The sequence below is a fragment of the Miniopterus natalensis genome, chromosome 1 (genome assembly GCF_054644295.1).
Source record: "Miniopterus natalensis isolate mMinNat1 chromosome 1, mMinNat1.hap1, whole genome shotgun sequence".
Taxonomy (NCBI): Eukaryota; Metazoa; Chordata; class Mammalia; order Chiroptera; family Miniopteridae; genus Miniopterus; species Miniopterus natalensis.
This window is the reverse complement of record NC_142081.1, coordinates 10084862-10108005: the sequence shown is the minus strand read 5'-3', so window position 1 is coordinate 10108005 and position 23144 is coordinate 10084862. Positions and strand designations below refer to the sequence as shown.

Below are 23144 nucleotides of genomic sequence, written 5' to 3'. Positions count from 1 at the left end.
TGCAGGGGGAGGGCCTGCCTCAGCTCTGAGTCAGGACCTCCCAGAGCCTGAGAGTTTGAGACTTGGTGATTTGGGTACATTTGTCGTTGGAACATTTGTCATTGCTTACTCCTAGGCAAGCCCTCACCCCACCCCCTTGGTAACAGGAGGGGTGCCAAAGGCTAACCTGGAAACTCTCCGGCACCCAGCTGGGCTCAGAAATCTGGGCTGAAGCCGGGGATCCAGGCATATCTGAGGCTCAGAGCGCTGTGAGAAGGGATCCTACACAGCAGGGGGGTGGGTGGGACACTTCCAGGCAAGGTAAGAAGCCAGGGAGAGACCAACCCTTGACTCCAGTTGGGAGCAAAAGAGAAAGGAGACAAGCTCAGTAGATGCTGCTTGACCTCAAGACACAGAGTGGGAGTCCTCCAATCCCTTCAATCCCCGGAGCCAATGGAAAATTCCACTGCTCCCCCCAGAGCAAGGGGAGGAGCTCTCTGGGCCCAGGGTCTGCCAGGAGTCAGAGACCTGATCACTGAAAACCTGGATTAGAGGGCCTGACCCAAGCCGGGAGCGTTAACTGTGGCAAGGCTGAGAGGCAGTGGAAGAGAAATGTCAAACTGCACTGGAACAATGGGGCTGAATTTCTAAGACTACATGGTTTAGATAGAGTATGTCAGATTTCAAATAATTTTAGATCATAATTACTAATGAGACACTGCACTGCATTGCCTGTAATTAGTCATCGAAGACTCCAAACAGAAAACAGAAATAAACACAGAATTAATTTTTTCCTTAAGCTACGGCAAAGCAGCACCCAGTGTCATGGCTGGCATTTCCCCGCCTGCACGGGGTCTGTGCTGCTTCTGGGTCTGTGATTTCAGTCCTCGGGGAGAGCAGGGTGGCTTCATGCCGTCTCCCTGGCCAGCGATGGAAAAATGCTGCAGGGGGAGGAGGAATCCAAAAATCAGGCAGGAGATGTCTGCAGAGAATATCCCTGCACCAGACAACGCTGTTGGGGTGGGGCGCTGCTGGGGAGGGGCTGGCGAGACCCGGGTCATAAGCCACGCAGGAGTTCTGTGGACACACGGCAGGTGGACCGGATTCCCCAGTGACGCTCCGTTCGTTCCCAGGAGGATACGAATGCCCAGCAACCAGAGTGTTGAAGCTAAAAATACGCAGTTCCAAAAGGATATGAGGATCCGGCTTGCATCATAAGAAACCTTGCAATTACCTGGTTCCTCCCCCAAATAATTTCCAATACCTTCCCTTACTCAATGTCCTCTCCACCGGGATCGACCTCTGACCCCAGCTTTGGCAGGCTCTCTCTGATTGTCATTGCTACTGCTGTCCTCTCCTCCCCAAAGACGGTGCAGGAACTATGTAAACCGGTCAGAACGTGGTGGCCCCTCCTTCCGCCCAGAGGAGTGGCCTCCCTCCCGGCTAGATGTGAAAGCCAAGAAGAGGCCGGGAAACCAGGGGAGCTGCTTTAATCTGGGTTTGGGGTGGGGGCAAAAGAAGAGGCTCCCTTAGTCTGGGAGAAGATCAGAAGAAGATCCCAAGATTAGAAGAAGATCACGCCCTGGGTGGGACACCAGGCTCACAGTCTATGGCGGGAACCCCAGAAGGAGGGCTGAGAACGTGTTCAGTCACCATCAAGGGACCAGGGAGTGTCCTTGAGGAGAGATGACAGGGGGTGGGGGGACAGGGTGTGACTAACCAAAACTCTACTGTAAGAGCATTCACCTGACCTGAGGGAGTGGGGTCTAGGTGTCTGTTTTTTGTCTTTTTTTTTTTAAGGAAATGATATTTAATGATATCTGGCACATGGGGGTGAGAGAGCCAGGCTGCCCTAGGCCAGGGGTGACAGGCTCCCTCCTTTCCTGGGCTCCAGCAGCGGTTCAACTACACATTGGTTCACAAGTGCTTCAAGAGAGGGGAGTCGAGGGCTGAGCAGGTGGGGCGGGGTGGGAGAGATGATGACATCGGAGCTGGGCTCCATGACAGGCTCTGCCCGTCCTGCCACCCAGGCCTATCTCTGGTGCCTGAGCAGCCCCTGCCCTTTGGGTCTAGGACCCATCCTCAGTCTGCCACAGCAGCCCTGGTTTGGCCGGACTGGCCTCCCCTCTGAGCTTTGCCAGAAGGGATGCTTTCGGTCTCTACCTGACAAGTCGTGCCCGCTGGGGCCTCCACAGATTCCTTTCAACCTTAACAACCTGGGCTACAGGCTGGATAAAAACAGTCGGAGAGTAACACTTGAAAGCAAAAGTACTGCGCTTTGGTCATCTCATGCCATGCATGATATACTCTTATCTCAGCTCCTCCAATTGCTAAAATTTGGTCATGCTAGATCAGAAGGAAAGCCACACCCACGGTCAGCCCATTGGGAAAGCAGATGTCTCACTCGCTGTCAGAAAGATCCACGTGGGCTTCCACCGCAGGTGTGACCTAAATGACAGAGAATGACGGTGCTGCTCACGGCCAGGGTCACGGAGTGCCACGCAGCCCGTGTGGCCTCGCTTACACGGAACCATAACCCCATCAGGGGGCAGTTATTATCGCCATTTCACAGCTGGAGAAAACGCAAGTACAGGAGGATGAAGGAGCTCATCCCAGCCACACAGCCAGGAAGTGACAAAGCGGGGACGTGAACCCAGGCAGGCTGCTTCCAAGGCCACGCTCTTAGCCTCTGTGCTGCCCTATCACTCCTGCTGCAGAACCTTCAGCGACTCCACCAACATCCAACCTCAGTACCTTCCAGTCCAGTTCTGCTGCTCACTCGCAACGTAACCTGGGCCAAGTCACCAGGAGCAGTTTTCCCATCAGTAAAAAAGGAAATTCTCCATTTCGCCTTAGATAGTGAGAACAAACACATTGATTTCTCCGTGGAGGTTCAAGTTATATTCATGCCAAGTATTAATAATTCTTAAAGAGCCCTCAAGCTATCACAGGAGCTAGAATGTGGTGTGTGCCATGAGAAGAGGGAGCGAGGGGGCTGAAGACAGACCCGGGCGTCCAGTAGGACACACTGCTGCTTCCTTCTCACAGTCAGTCGGAACCCCAATTACAGTGAGTGAAGGTGTCAGAGGAATTAGGGCCTGTGCGCTTTCCAGAGTCCTATCAGTGAGCACACAAGTGCACAGGAAGGGTGGGCATCTAAATATTTCATAAGGCTTTCTTCAAAGAAAAGAATTGTTCTCAATTTTAAAAGCACTTTTTCATCCTGAAAGAAAAGAAAATACAATGACTAGATGAAAGAGCCTCCTCACTAGACTATGGTAAAGTGTTGCTTCCTGCCAATCATTCTTCCCATGCTCGGCAAGAAAACTGATACCTTGGATGAAAGAGATCCACTTCTGCAGAGCCACATTTGGAAGGGGAAGGGTATCTCGATCCTATTTCATTAGCTTAATTGTGCCCGGGTCTTATCCAGAGTAGCAGAAGGGATCAAAGGCCTCCTCTCCAAGGCTGGTTTCTCCACCCGAGAATGTGTAACTCTGCCCTGTGTGTCTGTGCCCTGGGCTGCCTGTGGCCCGAGGCCCCCTTACTAGACTGATGGATTAATCAGACAGACAGATACTCCATCTCTGGAGTGACCCTGATAAGTTCGTCAACTTCAGGCTGCGTCTTTCCTCCAATGGCAGCACAAATTGGAAAACATGTAGCTAACTAACAAACTATGAGACACAAGCAATTTTGCCCAAATCTCATTAAACAGATGGAAACTTTAAAAGATGGGAGAGAGAGAAAAACACCAAAGTTTCGTAATTTAGCAGTGCAAGCTGCCTTCGGCGACCCAGGGCTCACCTCTTTCCCGCCACTCAAGGGCCCTCTGCCCAGCTCCTGGCTCGTCAGACACACTGGGAGGAGGTGTCTTCCCACAGTAAACAAGCCCGGGAGCCTGCAGACCATTTAGAGGATGCTCAGCCTTCTCAGGGCAGTGCTGCTGTGATGAATGCTTCAGGATCAAACGCTAGAGATGGTAAAACAACTTAAAGTGTAGTAACAATCCATAGAACAGCCCCCTGCACTGCACATGCGCCTTCGGTGATCATTAATAAATGCATTTTTCAAACAGCACAGCCATTCTCCCTGGCAGTCCTTGCTGCTAATGTGCTCCCTCAGAATGGAGCTGCAATACCACTTCAATGTCTTCACACATGAGGTGGGGTTTCTAATGTTTCAGAAACACAAGAGCATGGAGAAAACCCTCAAAGACGGCCTGTGTGGGAAGCCTTAGCCCGAAGCCATCCTGACTGAACTCAGGATTTCATGTCCCACCAGCCATTCACAGAAGACAAACAGGCACTTCTGGACCCATCATGCCCCAAACAGAAAGCTTATTCTGTGATTAGTTGGCCCCTTAGGGTAACTCAGAGAGACCTTCCTGTGGTCTCCCTTCTCCACCCCATGCCCAGGGGCCCCCCATCTGGGGCAGGAAGGCCTCTGCCACACTCCCTGGGCGGATAGCTTGGGCCTAACCCATCGTCTCCAATCTCTCTCATCCCAGTCCTCAGCCCCTTTCTTCAGGGATCTCTGCCGATGGGGTGGGGCTTTCTGCGGCCCCAGTCTTTGAGCTACCCTCCTGTGCATGGCGGACAGCTCTCTTCCCCTTTCTGGTCCCACCTTGCCTTGGGAACTCTGACATTCAAGGGGATGACCCCGTAGTGCTGTTAATCTCTCCTTTCCCATCTCTCACATTAGCTCTGAAATCCCCTGTGTCTGCTGTACCAGGCTCGCCTTAGCTGAAGGCCCCCCACCATGCTGACAGATCAGTGCTCTTCCTTCCCCGCTGCGGGGTCGGGGTGGGGGGCGGACAAGCGCCCTGGCTCTCCGTTGCCCCCACTGCCCCCTTCCTTCTCTGGGCTGTTCTCGTCAAACCTGCCGCAGGCACATCTGCCCCCTCTCTCCACAGTTGTCCATGGCGCCAAACCCCAATGGCCCCACCATCTGCTTCTGTTCCACATTCTCAATCTGCCAACGGGATGGGGGAGGCAGGGCATCCTCCTAGTGTGCTCCAGGAGACGTTCATTTCTCAGCAACGCTCTCCCTTCCAGCCCCATCCGCTCCCCTCCCTGCAGCATTCCTGGCTCCCTTCCACGCTCCTCTCGCTCCTGTTCCTTCCTCATACCTCATACATCTCACACGCTGCCCTCCCAAGCCAAGGCCGGCGTTATCAGAGGACAAGCAGATGTCCCTGTTTGTGGAGTCTGTCTCTGTCCTGGTAACTCTGTCCTTGGCCACCCTGAGTCTCCGTGTCTGTCCTTGGCCTGGGCAGCATCGCCCAGGGATGCTGTTCCTTGGCCCTCAGTCCACCCCCAGCCCCATTCCCCTCCCCTCCCCTCCCCTCCCCTCCCCTCCCCTCCCCTCCCCTCCCCTCCCCTCCCCTCCCCTCCCCTCCCCTCCCCTCCCCTCCTCCAGGTCATGAAATACTGGTGGGGAAACGCTTGCTGTCTGTTTCATTAACTCGTTTTGGGTACTGGGAGCTACAGGCTTTTAAGCATAGCACGCAAATGTATGTAAATTTATACACATGCAAAAATGATATGAAAATATGCCTTTAGATTTTTCTGGAGGAAAAGTCTGATCAGCCCATGAATTCCGCCCCTTGTCAACACTGCTCTGAAATTCCTTATCCCTGCAGCTCACTGCGCCCTTCTCTGCCCACACTCAGCTCTCTGCCGCTCTTGTCTTGTGCCAACTCATTATTAACATTAAGCACGTTATTTCTCTTCTCCCTTCTCTCTATATGTGAGTTTAAACACATATATGAAGGCGAAAACTGTTAGCAAACTGTCAATTTTCATTGGGGTTTAATTCACATTTCTCTTGTCAAGCCTGACCTCCCATTAACTTTAATGAATACCATCCGCCTCCACGTCATTACTGCATTTTAACAATATTACTGTGTTTGCATTTCTGCTCAAATTGCACCTTTCCTCCAAGCTGGGAGCTGGGTCGGTCGATCTGGCTCACGACCACTTACCCCTTCCCCACCCCTGAAGTGAATAAATAATTGTCCTTCATGGAACAGGCAGGGCTCCTGACTGCTCACTGCTCTCCGGGTCCCCATCAGCCACCTGGTCTCCACCTGTGACAGACACAGGGCTCCCTTCACACGAACCACAATTGGTCCCTTCCCTTGGAACCTCCTTGGTTTGTTCTTTGGTGGTCTCGGTGCTCATGTCCTTCAAACTCCTTCTAGCCTCAACCTTCTGAGCCCAGCCCTGACCTGGCCCGGGGCAGGCACCCTGGCCCATCCTCACTTGCACACCCCTCTCCCTGAGTGCCAGGCAGGTGCCCACACTCATTTCCGTTCCTGCCCCCTTGCCACTTAGGTCTAGAGCCCTGGCTCTTCCCTGGGCCTTGACCTGGTAAAAAGACAGCTTCTGACCCCACTGTTGGGCCCCTTCTCTACACTTAGGGGCTGACACACCAGTTTGGTTCCCATGAGGGGCAGGCAGGATCTTCTGTGGCTCAGTAAGAGATTTTCAGTTCCTACGCTTAAGTTGTGTCTGGCGCTGATATTATCTCCACTTATACAGCTGAGGAAACTGAGGCACAAAGAAAGTAACTTCCTAAGGTCCCAACACTAGTGAGTGACAGAACTGGGATTCCAGCCCAGGCCGCTCTGGCCTGGAGCCCCCTCCTTGGCCTCTGGAGTGTGTGCAAGGCCACCTTCCTCCCCGCTCTGTCCAAAGCCAGAGATGCAGCTTTCCTGTGCAGCTCGGGGAGGAAGGCGGAGAGGGAGGGCTGCGATGCGTCAGGGCCGGAGGCCTGGAGTTCCAGGGGCTCTCCCTCCACGGGCAGGCTGGGAGTACACAGGCCAGCGCGCATTGCTTACAAGGCCCCCAAGAAGGAGCCCTCCAAGCCACCCTTTGGAAGTCGCACTGATCACAGTCCCTGGCCCATTTTGGACCTGGAGAATCTAAACTCCTTAAAATCTGTAGGCTTGCTGGTCTCTGCCTGCCTCTAGCCTAGATAGATTTTTAATATATCAGATGCACTGAGAACAGTCTCAAGAGTTTATTATTACTATTTTCTCCTGGTGAGACCTCCAAAGCAGCTCATGTCTCCGAGCCAGAGAAGGCCCCGTCGGCGCCCACGATCCAGAAGGCAAGGGGCTGCCACGCTGTCACTGGGGCCCTTGCTCACCAGCTCTCCCGTGCTGGGCCCACCATGGGCGGCTCCTTTCACAGAAGAAAGCGCCTGGCATTTGTCAGGGAGCTCAGGTGTCTTGACAAGCTCCAAAGGTGAAACAGAAAACCTACCTGGTGAGATTTTCCTATTTGATCTTTTGTCTCATGTGTTCCCCTTGGGGATGGACAAGAAATACTTCTCTGAATAATTCATAGGCCCCTAGGTAGAAGCGCGCTGCCTCTTTTTAATAAAAAGGCTAGGTACAGGCATTGATTATACCTCTCCTGCAATGCTCTAGAAAAAGCACGGCGGTCTCTAAAGCTCTTATGAATGCCTCTTACAATAGTGAGACAAAAATGAAAAGCCATGTAACATTTTTAATCAAACAAAGTAGTGTTTGGGTAATATGCAAAATTATCAAGCTGTATTGAGCTACAAAATGCTCATAAAGAAAAGTTGAAAAAAATTAAGTAGCTGTAATTATCATAAGGTCTGATTTATATTTACTGAAAATGATTGTCGTCAGTTTCCTATTTAATGAGCACCTACTAGGTTCCAGGAACTCTGCTAGGCTTGTTATGTAAATCATTTCATTCAAGTCTCACAAATGCACTGGTGAGTCACAGCCCAATTCACAGGAACACTGAGGCTCCTGACGGCCAAGCAACAAGCCCACAGCTGCCCAGGAGCAAGGGCTGGGGCTGAGCTCGAACCCGGATCTGACTCGGAGGCATACACCCTTGCCTGGAGCCCAGTGCCCGGTATCGGGCATTCTCCTGCTGAGACCTCCTGCTCAGCTCCCTCTGCATTTTGCAGTGTTACTATGAGAAATGGCAAGAGAATGAAGGCTTTGGGATCCTGCAGACATTTAACTTATTAGTTATGAAATCATATCCTCTTAACACCTTACAGAAACTCACAGCCTATATAGTTGTTTTCATTTCACAGAAAGGAAACAGTGCAGAGAGCTTGTGGGCTCTTCCCAGAGTTAAAGGGTGAGCAAATGACACCGCTGGGGCCAGAACTCTGTCCCCGGACTCCTGTCCGGTGCTCGCTGTTGCATATTACACACCACTGATCATGGGCACTGGCCCCCAAGGCAGCCGACGCAGAGGGCACCTCACTTCATTACAAGGCTTTCCTGTCCTGTGGTTCATCAAACCACAGAGGTCTACTGCTAAGAATGAAACAAAAGCTCAGAACCTCAGCCTGGCAGGCAGACCTGAGAGAGCAGCACGCTCTCCGCCAGCTCCGCGGACCTGGTGACCCCTGAGTTTCGGTTCACACTCTTGTAGGAAGGTACAAGCAGATGGGCGGCTTTGTGCAGCGGCCACGCCCAGTGTGTGTTCTCAACAGAGCAGACCCTCCAGAGGGGTCAGTCTGCTCCCCACCTAATAGAAACTGAGGTTCGGGCGGCCAGCTCCCCAGCAAGGGCTGGGGGGAGAAGCGGGGCAGCCCCAGGCTTCTGGCCTGGGCACCCAGAAGAGCGATGTGTGTGCATTTCTGGGGAGCAGCCACCATACACTGTGGACACTGGAGCAACTTACCTGGTCGTCTCAGTCCTTGGACAGGGAGCCCCTACCAGCCAGTGGCCTTGGGGACAAGCTGGGGTCTCCAGCTCCCACAAGGTAAGGGGCCCCCAGTTGGTAAAGTGCTCTGACTTTTGTACTGAAGTCTCCCTGGGGGGGTGGACAACCCCTAAGGTGGCTGCTAAAAGCAGTGCAGAGACCAAGATGACAATGACAGTGCCCAGGGCCACAAGATTGTCTCTATCAAACCCAGAGCCACAGGGTGGCTTGGATGGGTGACCAGGGGATCACTGACTCGAACCCTGTGCACTGCACAGGACCACAGGCTGTGTACTGCCAGCTCCTGGGGGCGCCATTTACACCAACCACAGGAGGAGCGGCGCCCGCTGGCTTTGGCATTGTGGCAGCCTGGCAGGCTAACCGCATCTGGCCTTTGGAACCACAGTAGGCCTGAGGGTCCTGAGCTACCCGCTGCCTCCAAGGGGAGCCCCTCTAAGAGTGGGTCCCATGGCTGTCAGACTCACCAGGCGCTGCATGCTCTTCACGTGCGTGGGGCTGATGGATAAGGCCTCTTCGTACCACCGCCGGGCTTCATCGATGTTTCCTCGGAGCTCGGCAACCTGGCCGCGCATGTACAGGACGTTGTGGGACATTGGGAAGAGGTTGGCAGCTTCCTGGGTACAGGCTGTGGCTTCGGCAGGCTTCCCAATGCCAATGTAGACTTCAGCTGTGGGGACAGAGCAGCGGGAGATGTTTTCCTGGTTCGCCACCCTTCAGAGGTCCTATGGACGGCTGTGACTCTGGTTGGGGACATTTACATTCCCTCCACCCAAGAACCTGGCAGGGGCCTGTCTGAAATATGCGGAGCCCAGAGTCAGCCAGTCCCCCACCCGGAGTGGAAATGGTGGCAGGCTCAGTCCTTCGTGCCCACTGTTACACAGGGACTCGAGTCGTTCATACCGTGGGGCCTTGAAGGGGACACATATCACCACCAACAACAGTGAGGACTCCACGGGTGCCCCCTACCCCAGGTCACCCACCTTCAGGGCCCACCCGGAACACCTTGGTATCTGGGACACCTGCCCTCAGCTCTGATAACCACAGAGTGAGCCCATGGACGAGCAAACCAGAGGGGCACGGCCTCTTGCAGGGCAACGGTTCTGCCCTCTGGCCAGCTCTCCTATTGCCAGACAGTGTGACAAGGGCAGCTGGCAGGGGCTTACATGGCTATGGGCTTGAAATAAAGTGGCTGCTCTGACAGACCCTGCCCTCCAACCAGGGGGAGTTACTGCGCCCTGGAGACGGTTAACTACAACATCAACAAAGTCCTTGGAACAACCGAGCTGTCACTTTCAAAAAAGCAGGAGAACAGCTTTTCCTCCAGTTGCAAGCCCCCACTCTCCCAGCTCTACCTGGAGGGTCCCGAATGCTCTGCAGCCCCGGCCTCCCCAGAGAGCCCATCACGCATGCCCAATGCCACCTGTCTGTGTCTCAGGTACACGCAGTGCCCTCTTCTCCTGAGGGCCCTGTGACCGTGGCACCATCGTCTTCCCAGTGCTGGGACATTGGACTCTGTCTTCTCAGCCGTGCCTGGGAGACCACTGCCCAGGGTCCTACTCATGTGGCTGCTGTGCTCCGCGACCATGGACCCCTCTGCTTCCAGGTCGGCCCCTTCCTCATCATCTGGCCTTGACCACTGGCCCCCACCCCTGGCAGGCAAACATGTTGGCCTCATATCTCCAAGTTACTAGTATGTATATTAATATAGTGTGTATAATACAATGCACGCGAAAATAGAAATAGTAGAATAACACAGTGAAGAGGAATAGAAAAGTTTTACTATTTCCTTGTGCACCTAATGAGCTGTGTCCTGGAGGCGAGGCCTCACCTCCCACCTTGCCTCCGCCACCTGTCGCACGCACACAGCTGCTGCCAGCGCTCTGGTCGGGTCGTCCCCATGCAGAAAATCGCTCCTTCCTAGGGGCCTTCCTGCTGCTCACCACCTTTCCCTGTGCCCTTTTCTTCCCTGTTCTGACAGGTCATCTTGTCCCATTACTGTCCCTCTAGAAGGTAAGCCGCCCGTCACTGCTGTTCACCGCCCCGTCCCCAGCGCCTGGGGAGGCCTCTGCTACCAGCTCTCCCGGAGCCCACGCCGCTGCCTGCGGCGCCCGGCACGGTGGGAATGCAGTCTCTGCCCTCGTTCTGTTTTGAATCTGTGGGCTGTATGAAGGCAGGGACGTGGTCTGTCTCCATGACCACCGCACGCCAGAGCTGAGCTCCGACTGTGGCACGAAAGCAGAGGCTCGAGGACACCGTCCGACAACCGAGTGCCCGCCCTGGGGGAGAGCTGGGGTCCTGGCCACACTGGCCGGGTCTGGGTTCTGGCCTCTCCACTTATTAGCCATGTAACCTTAGGCAAGGGACGGCAGCGGTGCCTCAGTTTCTTCATGTGGAAAATGAGAGGAACAGGGTATGTGCTCCCCGTAAGGCTATCATGAGGACTGAACGAGTTGAGACGTAAAGTTCATGGAATAATGTCTGACACGTGCACAGTGCTTGATAAACGTTAGCTACCTGCAAGCCGTATATCATTCATTAAAACCCACCGCCGGGCAGAAGCAGCGGCAGGTCTGGTGGGGCTGGCCGACCAACGATCAATGACAACACTGCATGAGGCAGGCACGGCCCCGGGCACCCAGCGTTCCCCCCCAGGCGCTCCCTGGGCAGTGACAACGCGCCACCTGTCTGGGAGCTGTCTTCATCTGGCCAGGGGGCCGTGCCCCAGGATCATCCTCTGACCCTTCTGGCGGCTGGGAGGAGCCTGGCAGGGGGAAGGGCGAAGGGGCCAGGCCAGGCCAGGGCCAAAGAACTTGTGAGAGTATCATGGCTTTGAATTCCCAGCAGAAATCAGAAAATCTGATCTTGCACATCTAAGAATAGCCCTTGGTTTCGACTGTGAGAGGTGCCAAAGTGAAAGCTATAATTATTAGTAAGTAACAAGCAGAAATTAACCACCTACTGCAAAGTCATTTTTAGCTGCCATCCCAATGTGGAAATTGAAAGATGGGCACCAGAAGCTGCTTGGCTTGGGAGGGCTCTGGTTCAGCTCTGAGTCACTGCGAATGCATGACTCCAGTGGCCAACAATGAGGTTTGCATTTTAAAAAAGTTGGATGGAGATGTGACTTGAGGTGTAATAAACATCAAATGCTCTGTCCAGCCTCCTGACTCCTGCTGCAGGAAAATCAGAGGCACTTACTTCTGTCTGGCCTGGGGTTCCCTCCTGCAAAATGGGGGGATAACCCCTCTGACCTTCTCTATATGACAATGAATGTACAAAGAGCACTGGCAGATACTGGAAACATTCAGGAAAAGAGACTGTAAAAATGGGTAGCTCCTTTCTAAATACCACATTAAGCCAAGGTTTTATTAAGAAAAAATTGATAAATGTATTTTTTAAAAACTGGCAAAGTAAGAGACAAAACACACAAACAAAATAAAAACGGGGAGAAATATTTCTAGCACGTATCACAGACACAGGCAAATTTCATTGACACGTAATGAATGCTTACAAATCCGAAAGAAAAGCTCAGCATCTTAGAAGATAAATGGGCAGACGTTGTGAGCAGACAATTGAAATACCACTTTCACCTATCAGGTCGGCAAAGATCTACAACTTTGATAACTCCTTGTGTTGGCAAGGATGTGAGAAAATGTGAATTGGTACAATTCTATGGAAGGCAACCTGATACAATTTATCAAAATTAGAGGACACACCCTTTGATCCATCACTGGTACTTATAGGAGTTTACCTTACAGATACAGGACAATATATATAACGATACTTACTGATGCATTGTCTATAACAGCAAAATACTAGAAATAATCTAAATGTTAACCAAGGGAGTCCTGGTTCAATGATGGTGAGTTCATACAATGGGTTCATACTCTGAAGCTGTTGAAAGGTGTGTCCCCTCGAGTGCTGATAAGCAGTGCCCTCCGAGTGTGTGGCATCTCTAGAAGGTGCAGGCTGCTGACACTGGGTGCCTGTGGGTGAGGGTGACAGGCTCAGAGATGGGAGGGAGCCCTTTCACTCGATATCTTTTGTACCTTTTCAATTGTGTACCACATGCGTGTATTATTTATTCAAAAGTAATTTAAATAAAATTGTCACATAGGTCCAAACAAACCAGGGCAAAAACATGCACGACCCATGCAGGTCGGCCACCAGGTATTCTGGCAGAATCCAAGGCACTGGGGTCCGAGGTGTCCAGGACAGGGGGAGGAGATGCTGAGGGACGAGGGTGCCCAGGGTATGGGTCTACCCCCAGGAAGGGAGGGACCCTGTACCAAGCATCCCTGGTCTACCTGCGTCTGTGCTCCCCGCTCGCCTCTGGCAAGTCCCCTCACAGAGCGGATGAAGGCTCAGGTGTCCTAGTCATGATCTCTTTGTGTATATGTAAGTGGCCCAGGCACCCTCTCATACAATAGCGTGGAAATCTGAGATCGTCTCAGAGTGACCTTACCTGTAACCCACAGATCTGAAGCTAGTTCCACCATGAGCTCCCATCATCTGTTTCCACTAAGCTCACTGGAAAAACAACCACGAGAGGGGACCCACGAGCGCCACAGAAACACCACGGCCTTGGGCATTAGACTGATCTAACCAGTCGCTTCTAAAGCTTGCAAAACTGACAGAACCCGGCAGTACTGCTAGAGCTGATGATGGACACAGATGTTAGCTGGTTTCCATCAGTTGTCCAAAAATGGGGGTCACTTTTATTTTGCCTCTCAGAGTGGTAGAGCTCAAACCACATATGCTAAAGCTTCACTATTCAGTGGAGCCTGTTTTGTGAATTCCTTTAGAGTTGACCTCTTCAAACACTATGTGAACAGATGATATGCTTATAAATCTGGACTCTAACAAAGTCATTGCTTGGAATCAATATGGCACGAAACCTACAAAGGCTCTAAATTACTCCAGTTGTTCATATTACAAATAACGTTCAACATATGCACATAAGCACAATGCATGTTCTGCCCAGAGCAAGGCAGATATGGCGTCCAGTTCCCATAAGTTCAATTTCACCAACATGAGAATGTTAAACGCCACACCTGCTAACTAGCAGGGAGAGCTTCGTTCGGTCCTGTAGGAGATGGCAATGAGAAATGGATGTTACATGATTATATAAAAATTCAACGATAGCTCCAAACTGTTCTGCAATGTTCTAACAAGCAGCTCCAAAATTTCCTCCAGAGTCTTGGCCTGCCACGCAGAGAGGAAGAAAGTCTGGATAACTGAGTGAGAGACAGCAGGCCGCAGGGCGAAGCTGTCCTGGAACTCAGTGACTCTCACTCAGGTCGTCAACTTTTCCAAGAAACAGGCAAGGGAAGCAATGCCCGGGAGGCTGACGGAGCTCATTTCAGCCTAGCGGGCTCCCCATCAGCTCCTCTGGTTTTTTAGACATTGGTCCCTTCCAAACTAGACTTCATGGCCCATCTGAAAGACAACCTTGTCCCCACGCGGGCCCTGTGGGTTCATCCAGTCTCTCCCGGCCCGACACTAACCCCTGCTCCTTCGGCCCGTTTTCTGCAGTCCCTGCTCATAGAGGCCGCTGAACAGGCAGGAGCCCGGGCCGGGGGGGCTCCTCTGAGAGAGCGGTGGAGGGGGGCAGTGCTGCCCTCCGAGGACCCGGGACAGGCCGGACGCTGGCAGGCATCCTCGCAGGAAGAGCGATCGGCACATTCATGAATCACCCCTCACTGTACTTCTGCTTAGAAGAATATAATTTGCTAATTTACGGTTGTTGTCATGGCTCAATTAAAGGTACCAACGCAGAAGAGGCTGGCTGAGCCCGGCTCAGTGATACACCAAAGCCAGGTAAATCCAACTGTGTTTTCATACACGAAGATCCGCCAATGGTTTCAAACATCATACAATTAGCCTTGGCTAAAAAGGATTACACAGATGGACAATGGTGGGTAACAAGCACTTTCCCAGCCAAATCTGGGCTTTTCCCATGTGCCTGGAGTCAAGCCTGGGAAGGCCCAGTAGGCTTTGTAGATCAAGTGGTAAAACACGAGGAACAGAAGTTACCTTTTACATAGAAATATAACAACGTAAGTAAATCAGCAGCCATTATTTGCTGGGAGTCTCTGCAGAGTGGGATTCTTGTTGCTAAAAGGCCTGCATGCTGGATTTATTTTGGGGATTTCCAGATACGCAAAAGCAGCCACATGAAACTGTGGAGGGACATTGTACCTGCTTCCCAGGCTAGTTTCCAGTCCAGCAGGTGTGGTACCCGCCTCCTTCTCTGTGCATGACCAGGAGCGCTATCAGGGAGGGGAGCGGGGACATTGAAAACACTGTCCCCCCCCCCGGCTTTGATAAAGACACTGTGTCATTGGTATGCCTATCCCCTCTTCTAGGTCTCTGAGACCTCACTGCCAGGATGTGCCAGGCACTGTGCCCATCAACCTCAGGAGACAGGTGCAATTAACCCCACTGTACAGATGAGGAAACTGAGGCTGAGAGGAAGCTATTAAGTTAAGTCTATGCAGCTGCTAAATAGTAGAGCTGGGACTCCCCTCCAAGTCTGCAGGGCTTCCAGACTTCTGGGTCCGGGACACCATGCCCTGCTGTCTCCCACAGAGAAACCTGGGGCGCAGCTCTCTGGCCGCTGCTGCAGCACAATCCCTGCACTCCACACAGCAAGCTCCCTGCAATCCTGGGTGCCTGCTCTGTGCCAGGCCCTAGGTCAGGGTGTTGAGGCAGGGGAGGGATGGGAGAGAGAGTAACTCATGGCTCCTGCAAAGACGTACAGGGGTCCCCCGCATCTGCGGTTTTACCTTCTATGGTTTCAGTTACCCACGGTCAATTGTGGTCCAAAAAATATTAAATAGAAAATTCCAGAAATCAACAATCCATAAGTTTTAAATTGCCATCTATCCCGGGCAGGGTGACGAAATCGCACACGTTCTGCTCCATCTTGCTTGGGACAAGGGTCACCCTTTTGTTCAGTATCGCCAAGCTGTATACACATGACCCGCCTGTTAGTCACTCAGTGGCATCTCGGTTATTGAATAGACCGTTGCGGTGCCGCGGTGCCTGTGTTCAAGTCACCCTCATTTTCCTTAATAATGGCCCCAAAGCGCAAGAGTAGTGACGTGGGCAATTTGGATATGCCAAAGGGGAGCTGTAAAGCGCTTCTATTTTAGTATTAGTTATTGCTAATCTCTTCCTGTGCCTAATTTATACATTAAACTTTATCATAGGCATGTGTGAAAAGGAGAGAACATAGTACATGGTGGGTTTGATACTATCCAGAGCTTTAGGCATCCACTGGGGGTCCTGGAACATATCCTCCGTGGATGGGGGACCACTGCAGAAGCTTAGATTTCTCCTGCTGAGTGGTTGTGGGCTAAAGAGGCCAGTGCCCACGGGATCCTGCAGCCTCTGGGATGTGGCAGGTTGTGGGTGGGGTGGGGCCCACAGGGCGGCAGAGCAGTACCTGCGTGGAGCCAGATCTGTGCCAGTGTCATCCAGGGGTGTAGCGGGCCCTGCTTGGGGGTGCTGCTCTGCAGAGATGAGGCCACTTCTGACAGCGCCTGCTCCACTCGGGAGGCCGCCACTGACGTGGCGTGGATAGAGCCTGAGAGAGGTTTTCGAGAAGATGGCATCAGAAGTGAAAGGACAGATCGAACCAACCACCCGCCCACCCCTCCCACATACAGACACGAGTTCAAGACGTACACACACCCCTTCCCCACGAAGTTTCTAAGTTTCACTGTGCATAAAGAAATACAGTCATGACAGCCCGAGCCTTACTTTCGGTCCTCTGCGTTAGCTCATCTCTTAGTCAACAACCAGAGCACATGCTCAGCCCAGTGCTCCCCCAGAAGCTGTGTGTGCAGTGGGAGTGCTGGGGCAGGGAGGGCCATGGCTGGTACACACCTGTGACACACCTGTCCAACATGGCACAAGTGACATCTACCAAGTGAACTCACAGAGCACCCCTGTAAGGGCTACACCTAGACACAACGTGGGCGGGGGAAGGAACTATGCTTGCCTCCTGGGGTAACATTTTCAGGACAAACCTCGCACCTTCCCGCTCCATTCCCTGGCCTTTGGGAGGTGGGCAACACCCCTAGATTTGAAACCACACTCTAGAATGTGACTTTACTGTAGAAAAAGCACAATTTTGCCTGTGTATAAGCAGATATTTATTATTAAGGCTAGTGCTAGACTAGTGGAGGACAGGTTATAGCAAAGACGCCTGGAGCTCAGAGGCTGCATCTGCGTAAGCCTGAGCTGTCCTGAAAGGTAAGGAAAGCAGACAAGCATGCTCACGGGTCAAAGGAATTTGGTAAAAGAACTTCCATTCAGAAGTCAAGTGAACTGAGTGACTCGTGTCTCTTCATGTGGACCTTCCAGAGGTCCCAATGATCGGAAGCCACCTCCTTAAGCAGGGGCTTGTCCCCACCTCTTCCCAACATTCACTCTGGCCAGTATGGTTTTAGAACTCAGAGCAGGAGCTTCAGTTATTTCAAATTTAAAAGTGTTGATATTTATTTTCACCAGCAACAGTCTTAGTTTATAATTCACCATAAAATTTAACATGAAAATAAACATCGTTAGTGGTGACTATCAACTCACTGTCATGTTTAAAACAGTGATAATGTATAAAGTCAGATGACTACTCAAATAAATCCAGTTGGTTATACTCTGGATTGGACAAAGTTGTGAGCATAAACATAAATTCTGTGGGGCTTTGAAATGCATCATAATTTACTCATTTTAAGAGTATTTGCAGGAAGAGGCTGGCCATCCATATTGTGTTTTGACCGCTCCAACATGAAGGAAACATGGATTTCTCTGCACACAAATCCTTCCGTGCAGGTTTAATGCAGGTGAGTTGATGGGAGGTAGATGGAAACCAGACTGGAAATCTGCCTTCTGTGGGTAATGCTCACAGAAGCGCCCATGAGGACTAGCAATCAGTGGACATTTGGTCTTGTCCAAAACGTCCAGGGAGGCATTGGTTCATACCAAAAGGTCCTTGAAATTTGGTCCTTGCAAAACTATCCATGCTTAGCCCTGGCCAGTGTAGCTCAGTTGGTGGGAGCATCATCCTGTGCACCAGGAGGTCACGGGTTCAATTCCCTGTCAGGACACATACCTAGGCTGTGGGTTTGATCCCCGGTCAAGGCGTGTATGGGAGGCAACCAATTGATGTCTCTCTCTCACATCGATGTTTCTCTCTCTGTCCCTCTTCCTCCCCCTCTAAAAATCCATTTTTAAAGAATGCCCATGCTTAGAAACATCCCTGGGTTCCAAATTTCAAGGACCTTTTGGTATGAACCAAATGTCTCAGAGGACATTTGAAAAGGAACAAATATCCAGCAAGGGGACAAGCTGGAGGACAGCCCCCCTGGAAAGGATGGGTGAGTCCTCCATGGTGAAAGCTGCCACATCAGGAGGAACTTGGGGCCAGGTATAAGACTGATCGGTGCTGGTCTGATGCAGGAGAACAGATGGAGTTCGGCCAAAAGTCGACCTTGTTAGACAAAGTGTCTGACTACTTAAACAAAATCTAAACAGCAATTTTGATTAAACTGCTATTGATTTTTTTTCAGGTCTTGCTTTGTTTCTAACCTTTTTATGGAAAAATAGTATTTTAACTTTGATAACAACGACTTGATGTAGTCTCCCTGAGATTTTTAGTAGCAACTATCAGTGAAATGAAGGAGGCTGCTGCTATATCCTGATACGACAAAGCTGGCTTACCTCTCACTGGCATCTTGAACAAGTGGTTCTCAGCCTTGGCTTCACCTCAGAATGACTTGGGGATTTTAAAAAATCATGATGCCCTAGATACATCCCAGACCAACGGAATCACTGACTCCAGGGGCGAGGCCAGGCATCCGTTAACCACCCAAGTGATTCCAAGGTGCGGCGGAGACTGAGACCCACTGACCTGGAGAGACGGGAGCAGATGCTACCACTCGGTCGAGAGAAGCTCAAAGGCGTGTTCTGCACACGCCCGCCCCCCTGGGCTCCACTGCTTCCCTGGAGCTCAACAACCCGGGGAACAGAGTTTTGCAAGTGTCTCAGTCTCACAATTGATTCCTTTAGACTCTGAAGAGTTGTTGAGACCAAGAGACTTTGTTTACATGGGTTATATCTACTGGTATTTACCACATTAGAAATAAAAACTGAGATATGTTTAAAATATTCTGCCATTAATTCATTTCAAAATAACAGTAAACTACTGTTCTAGGAAAGTTCTGCAAATTTTCCACCGGGTTCTGTGGCTCCCAGAGGAAGGGCTTTGGGAGGGGCTCATTTTGCTTTTTGGATGAGCTGTTTTGTTCGGTCCACAAATGAACTGATCAGAACTTTTGCCAAAGTTTCTTCCTTTGTGGTGGCTACATACAACTAAATTAATTCTTCTCATAAAGGTATGTTTCACCGTGGATGAGGACTGACAGATGATGATGATGATGATGATGATGATGATAGTGGTGGTTATAGGTTTTAGAGAACATTCCATGTTTCAGGCACTGTGATTAGCATTTTACATATATTATCTCATTTAATCGTGAAACAATTCTTTGAGGCAAAGTTGAAATTTAATGAGGTTACATAATTTACCCAAAGTCATACAGCCAACAGATGGCAAAACTAGGGCTCAAACATGAGTCTGGTTCCAAATCTAGCCTTTAAATCCAGCGCTGACAACACCTCCTCCAGGAAGGCTGTTGTGAGCCTTCTGTCTCTTCTCCCTATCACTGCCCTGCAAAAAGTTAGGCCTTGGGTCCTCGGTGTTCCCGTAACACCCCGGGGGTATGGTCATCACACCGTTTTACATTAAAGTTGATGTAATGGTCTCTCCTATTAGACTGTGGGCAGCTCCAGGAGACAGGAACCACGCCTTCCACTCAGGTATTTTCAGGGGCTAACAATGCCAGGTTCGTGGTAGGTGCTTGCGGAATGAGTGTGCGGATGAGTGAGGACTGTCAGCAGACACATCACTATACGACACTTGGCAGAGTGGTTGGTCCTCTCTTTCGATGCTCTGCTCTCCTTCCCTAACAATGGCCCAGAGGCCAGACCTCCACTGTCTCAGAGGGCTTCTCAGTGTGGCTGTCACTGCGCCCAACAACTGGACTGAAAATGACAGTGGCACACAGATCACACACTGCACTCGTTTAGGGGCTCTCCCATCTCTAGTATAGCTAAGCCATTTAAATATGGGGCCTAACTGAGGTTTATCAGAAATAATCTGTTCCTTCCTAGTCAATCCCTTTTTGTACACAGGTCATGAGGGCAGAGACCCTTCATGTTCTGAGCCAGGGATGGATATTAGAGCATTCAGGTGTTATTAATAATAAATTGCAGAGGGCTACAATAATGGTAAAATTATTTAATAGCTAACATCTACTATTCCTGACGATGACACCATACATCACATTCTTCCATTGGATTAGAATTTGGACGAAAAAAGAGCTAAACATCATTATGAATCAGAATGAATAATTTGATTAAAAATATAATCAAAATATAATCAAAACAACTCGTGTCTTACTGTTTCAAGGACTGAAATGGTACATGTCAAAATAGATACTGGATTTTGATTTATGTACGTTAACGAGAAGTGCTCGTCTAACCTACATATCTTTAAAGCAACCCTCTTCTTTCTCACCAAGCAGAGGCGTTCCTGCAGCGTGCGTGGCGGTGAGCAGGGCTGTCACCCTAAGGGAAATTTACAGATCGAGGCTTGAGAAAGGAATTGGAGGGAAGACATAGGACCTGCTGCTAAACTGAAACCTAAGGCTGGAGAAACAAGCTTCCGAACGATGAGGCGGCAGGTAGGCCAGGGCGAGGGCCCCGCCCCGCTGCTGTCGCCTTGTTTATCACATCTCACTGGGGAAGTGCTCATCACCGTGGCAACCCTGAGGGCTGAGCAGCTGCTGTGCTCCGGCGAGTCCCTCCGTCACAGGACAGCGCGGGGCACGGGAGCTGAGAGCTGCTGCGGGCGGAGCGCGCCCTAAGCCCTGGCCCAGGCCCTGTGACCTAATTGCCCGAGTGTCCAGGGGGCATAAGAGGCCAGGCAGCTGAGATCCGCCTTCTCAAGCCCACTGCTTTCCTCCCTTACCCAGAGGCCCGAGGGGAAACGTTATCTCGGACACCCGATACAGGGGCAGGGTGCCACTTAAAGAACTGCTCTGATCCCTGCACCCAGGGTTTCACCTGGGCTCCCCTCGGACCACCATGTGCACGGGTGTCGGGGGAGGGGAAAGGCGAGGACAGGGGAACTGTGGGGCAGAGGCATTGCCCCCGGGACGGAGAGGGTCAGGAACCAAGGCCACTGACCTCAGGAAGCTGTGCGTCAAGCTCTGAACCCTCCCAAGGATTCCTGACCCATGCTCCTATCATATGCCGAAGCCTGTTGAGAAACAGTCACAAGTAGGACACTGGGAACAGTCAGCTCAAATTGCCTTTGCGGCTGAAGCCTTTACAAAAATCCTTTTTCCAAAGCACACTACACCTGTGGTCCATTTCACATAGACCTCAAACGTGGCAATCGCACACAAACCCTATATTTCACCACTCAAAGGGATCTCAGAGCCGACAATTTTGTTCAGCCAAAGGCATGATAAGTTACGTGGCTCGGTTATAATCGAGAACCCAGTATTTTCCCAAGCAGGGTCACTGACCACGTGGCGTATGCTTACATTCCAGCTGTCCTCGGCCCTGTCCTGGTGGCATTAAGTAAGTGGCTGTCGTCTGAAAGATGTCCACCTTCCCTCTCCCTTCCTATCTTCACAGCATGTAGAAGATAAACCAGATCTCAGGTGAATCCCTGCCCCCCTTGTGACAGGTGAGCGTCATGGTCCAGAAACAAGGGACAACTGTTACATATGTGTAGAAAAAAATCCTCTACCAAAGGGACCTCAGTAGACATGTGCTCAGGATTCTGGCTGCTTTTTGCTCCCGGCCCCAGAATGAACTCCGGAGCCTCATGTGCATGAATATGGGGCCATGATGGAGCCCGTGGCCCTGCCTTAAGTCCCCTCTGTCTGCCCGTCACCCCCATGCTCTCTGCCTGATGCTGCAGCAGCAACCTGCACCCCCCACTTTGGTGAGACACGGAGCTGCTCTGTGACAGGCGTGAGAATCACCCGCTGCTCACGAACCTCCGTATTTATTTTCCCTTCATCCTGAAGTGATTCAATGTTATCTGTCAATAGAGTTTATTCAGCTTCCAGTTCTTAGAAGCTGTGCCCCCAAAACTATTAAAATAAGAAGGAGAAAGGCAGCAATTCACCTCTTAAAGACCCCAACTGCTGAGCAGCAGTCTGAATGACTAAGCATTCTGCTAGAGAGCTGTGCTTACAGTCTTTCATTTTTAGCAGGAAAAGAATTTGTTTCTCAAGACAGGGTTTGGGAGCAAACTAGTCCAATACTGCAGACTGCTGGCAGCAGTGACCCTCTCACCCGGCCACTTACACACGAAGAACCAGGACGTCCTGGGTCCGAAGGAGGTGATGGCTGCGTAGCTAGTGATGTTCTCTCTTATTTTTGGAGAGGGGAGGAGAGATGGAGTCCACACTCACTACAACCCTCAAATTAGGCAAATTTTCTCTGTACGTTTTTTAAAAACATTAAATATTTGGTCTGTCCCCACTGCTTGAGGGCATTAGGACAATCCCCATGTTTGCTGGAGGCAGTCCTGTCTGTCTGGAGAGGTGTGCTGGGGTGGTGGCCTCCTGGAGCTGCGCTGTCACAGACCTCCCTTCCACGTTTCTAATCCCCAAGGCTACCACCTCCCCCCTTTGTGGCCTGTGCACTAATGTGATGGGGACATGGGGCGGTAGAGGCTCTACGGGCAACTGCCTGGCCCTCCTCAATACCCACTGACAATGAGTCCTCCTGCTGTGGGTCCCCCTGACAAGTAACTTGGTCACCACTCTAGTAGCTACTGTCCTTTTTCACTGAGTGGGTAAGAGATTAAGACAGCCAAGCCAATCAGGACAGCCAAACCCACGGTCCCCAGACGAGATCACAATTTCCCAGTGACTTAAACAGAATTATCAAGCACAGTTTACACCTGACAAAACGTGTCTTCTGAAAGGGAGGGAACGCTTTAGGGAAGGGTCGCACTAAGGCAGGGAGAGGCTGGGGTAGGTGGTCACTGGCAGGCATGCGGGGGTGGCCCAGAGGCTGCTGGCGGTGCTGGCAGGGCTAGGCGGTCACACGGAAGCGTGGAGGGATGCCGTTCCCATGCATGCAGGAAGATGCCAGCTGTCGGGGGCCGTGCCCTGGCCCTGGGCTGGAGACAGTACCTGCTGGAGGACCACACGGGGCAGATGCTCCCATCTCCACTGAAACCCTCCCCGTTCGCTGGGGCTGTGTCCTTGGACTGAAGTGCCCTCTGCCTGGGGGAGGCTGTGTTTGTCTCTGGATGCAGAGTATGGGAACAGCCTCCCAGGT

General features: G+C 51.5%; 1 protein-coding gene across 2 annotated transcripts in view; it reads right to left on the bottom strand.

Annotated features, from left to right (window-relative positions):
- TTC7B (tetratricopeptide repeat domain 7B) overlaps positions 1-23144 on the bottom strand; it is a 186373-nt gene that overhangs the window by 15927 nt on the left and 147302 nt on the right. For both annotated transcript variants that reach the window (XM_087818586.1, XM_087818584.1), the window contains 2 exons: positions 16159-16299; positions 9173-9375 (listed from right to left, as the gene is read on the bottom strand). In XM_087818586.1, coding sequence (XP_087674712.1) covers positions 9173-9375; positions 16159-16299 — 344 coding nt within the window. The remainder of the gene's footprint in view (positions 1-9172; positions 9376-16158; positions 16300-23144) is intronic.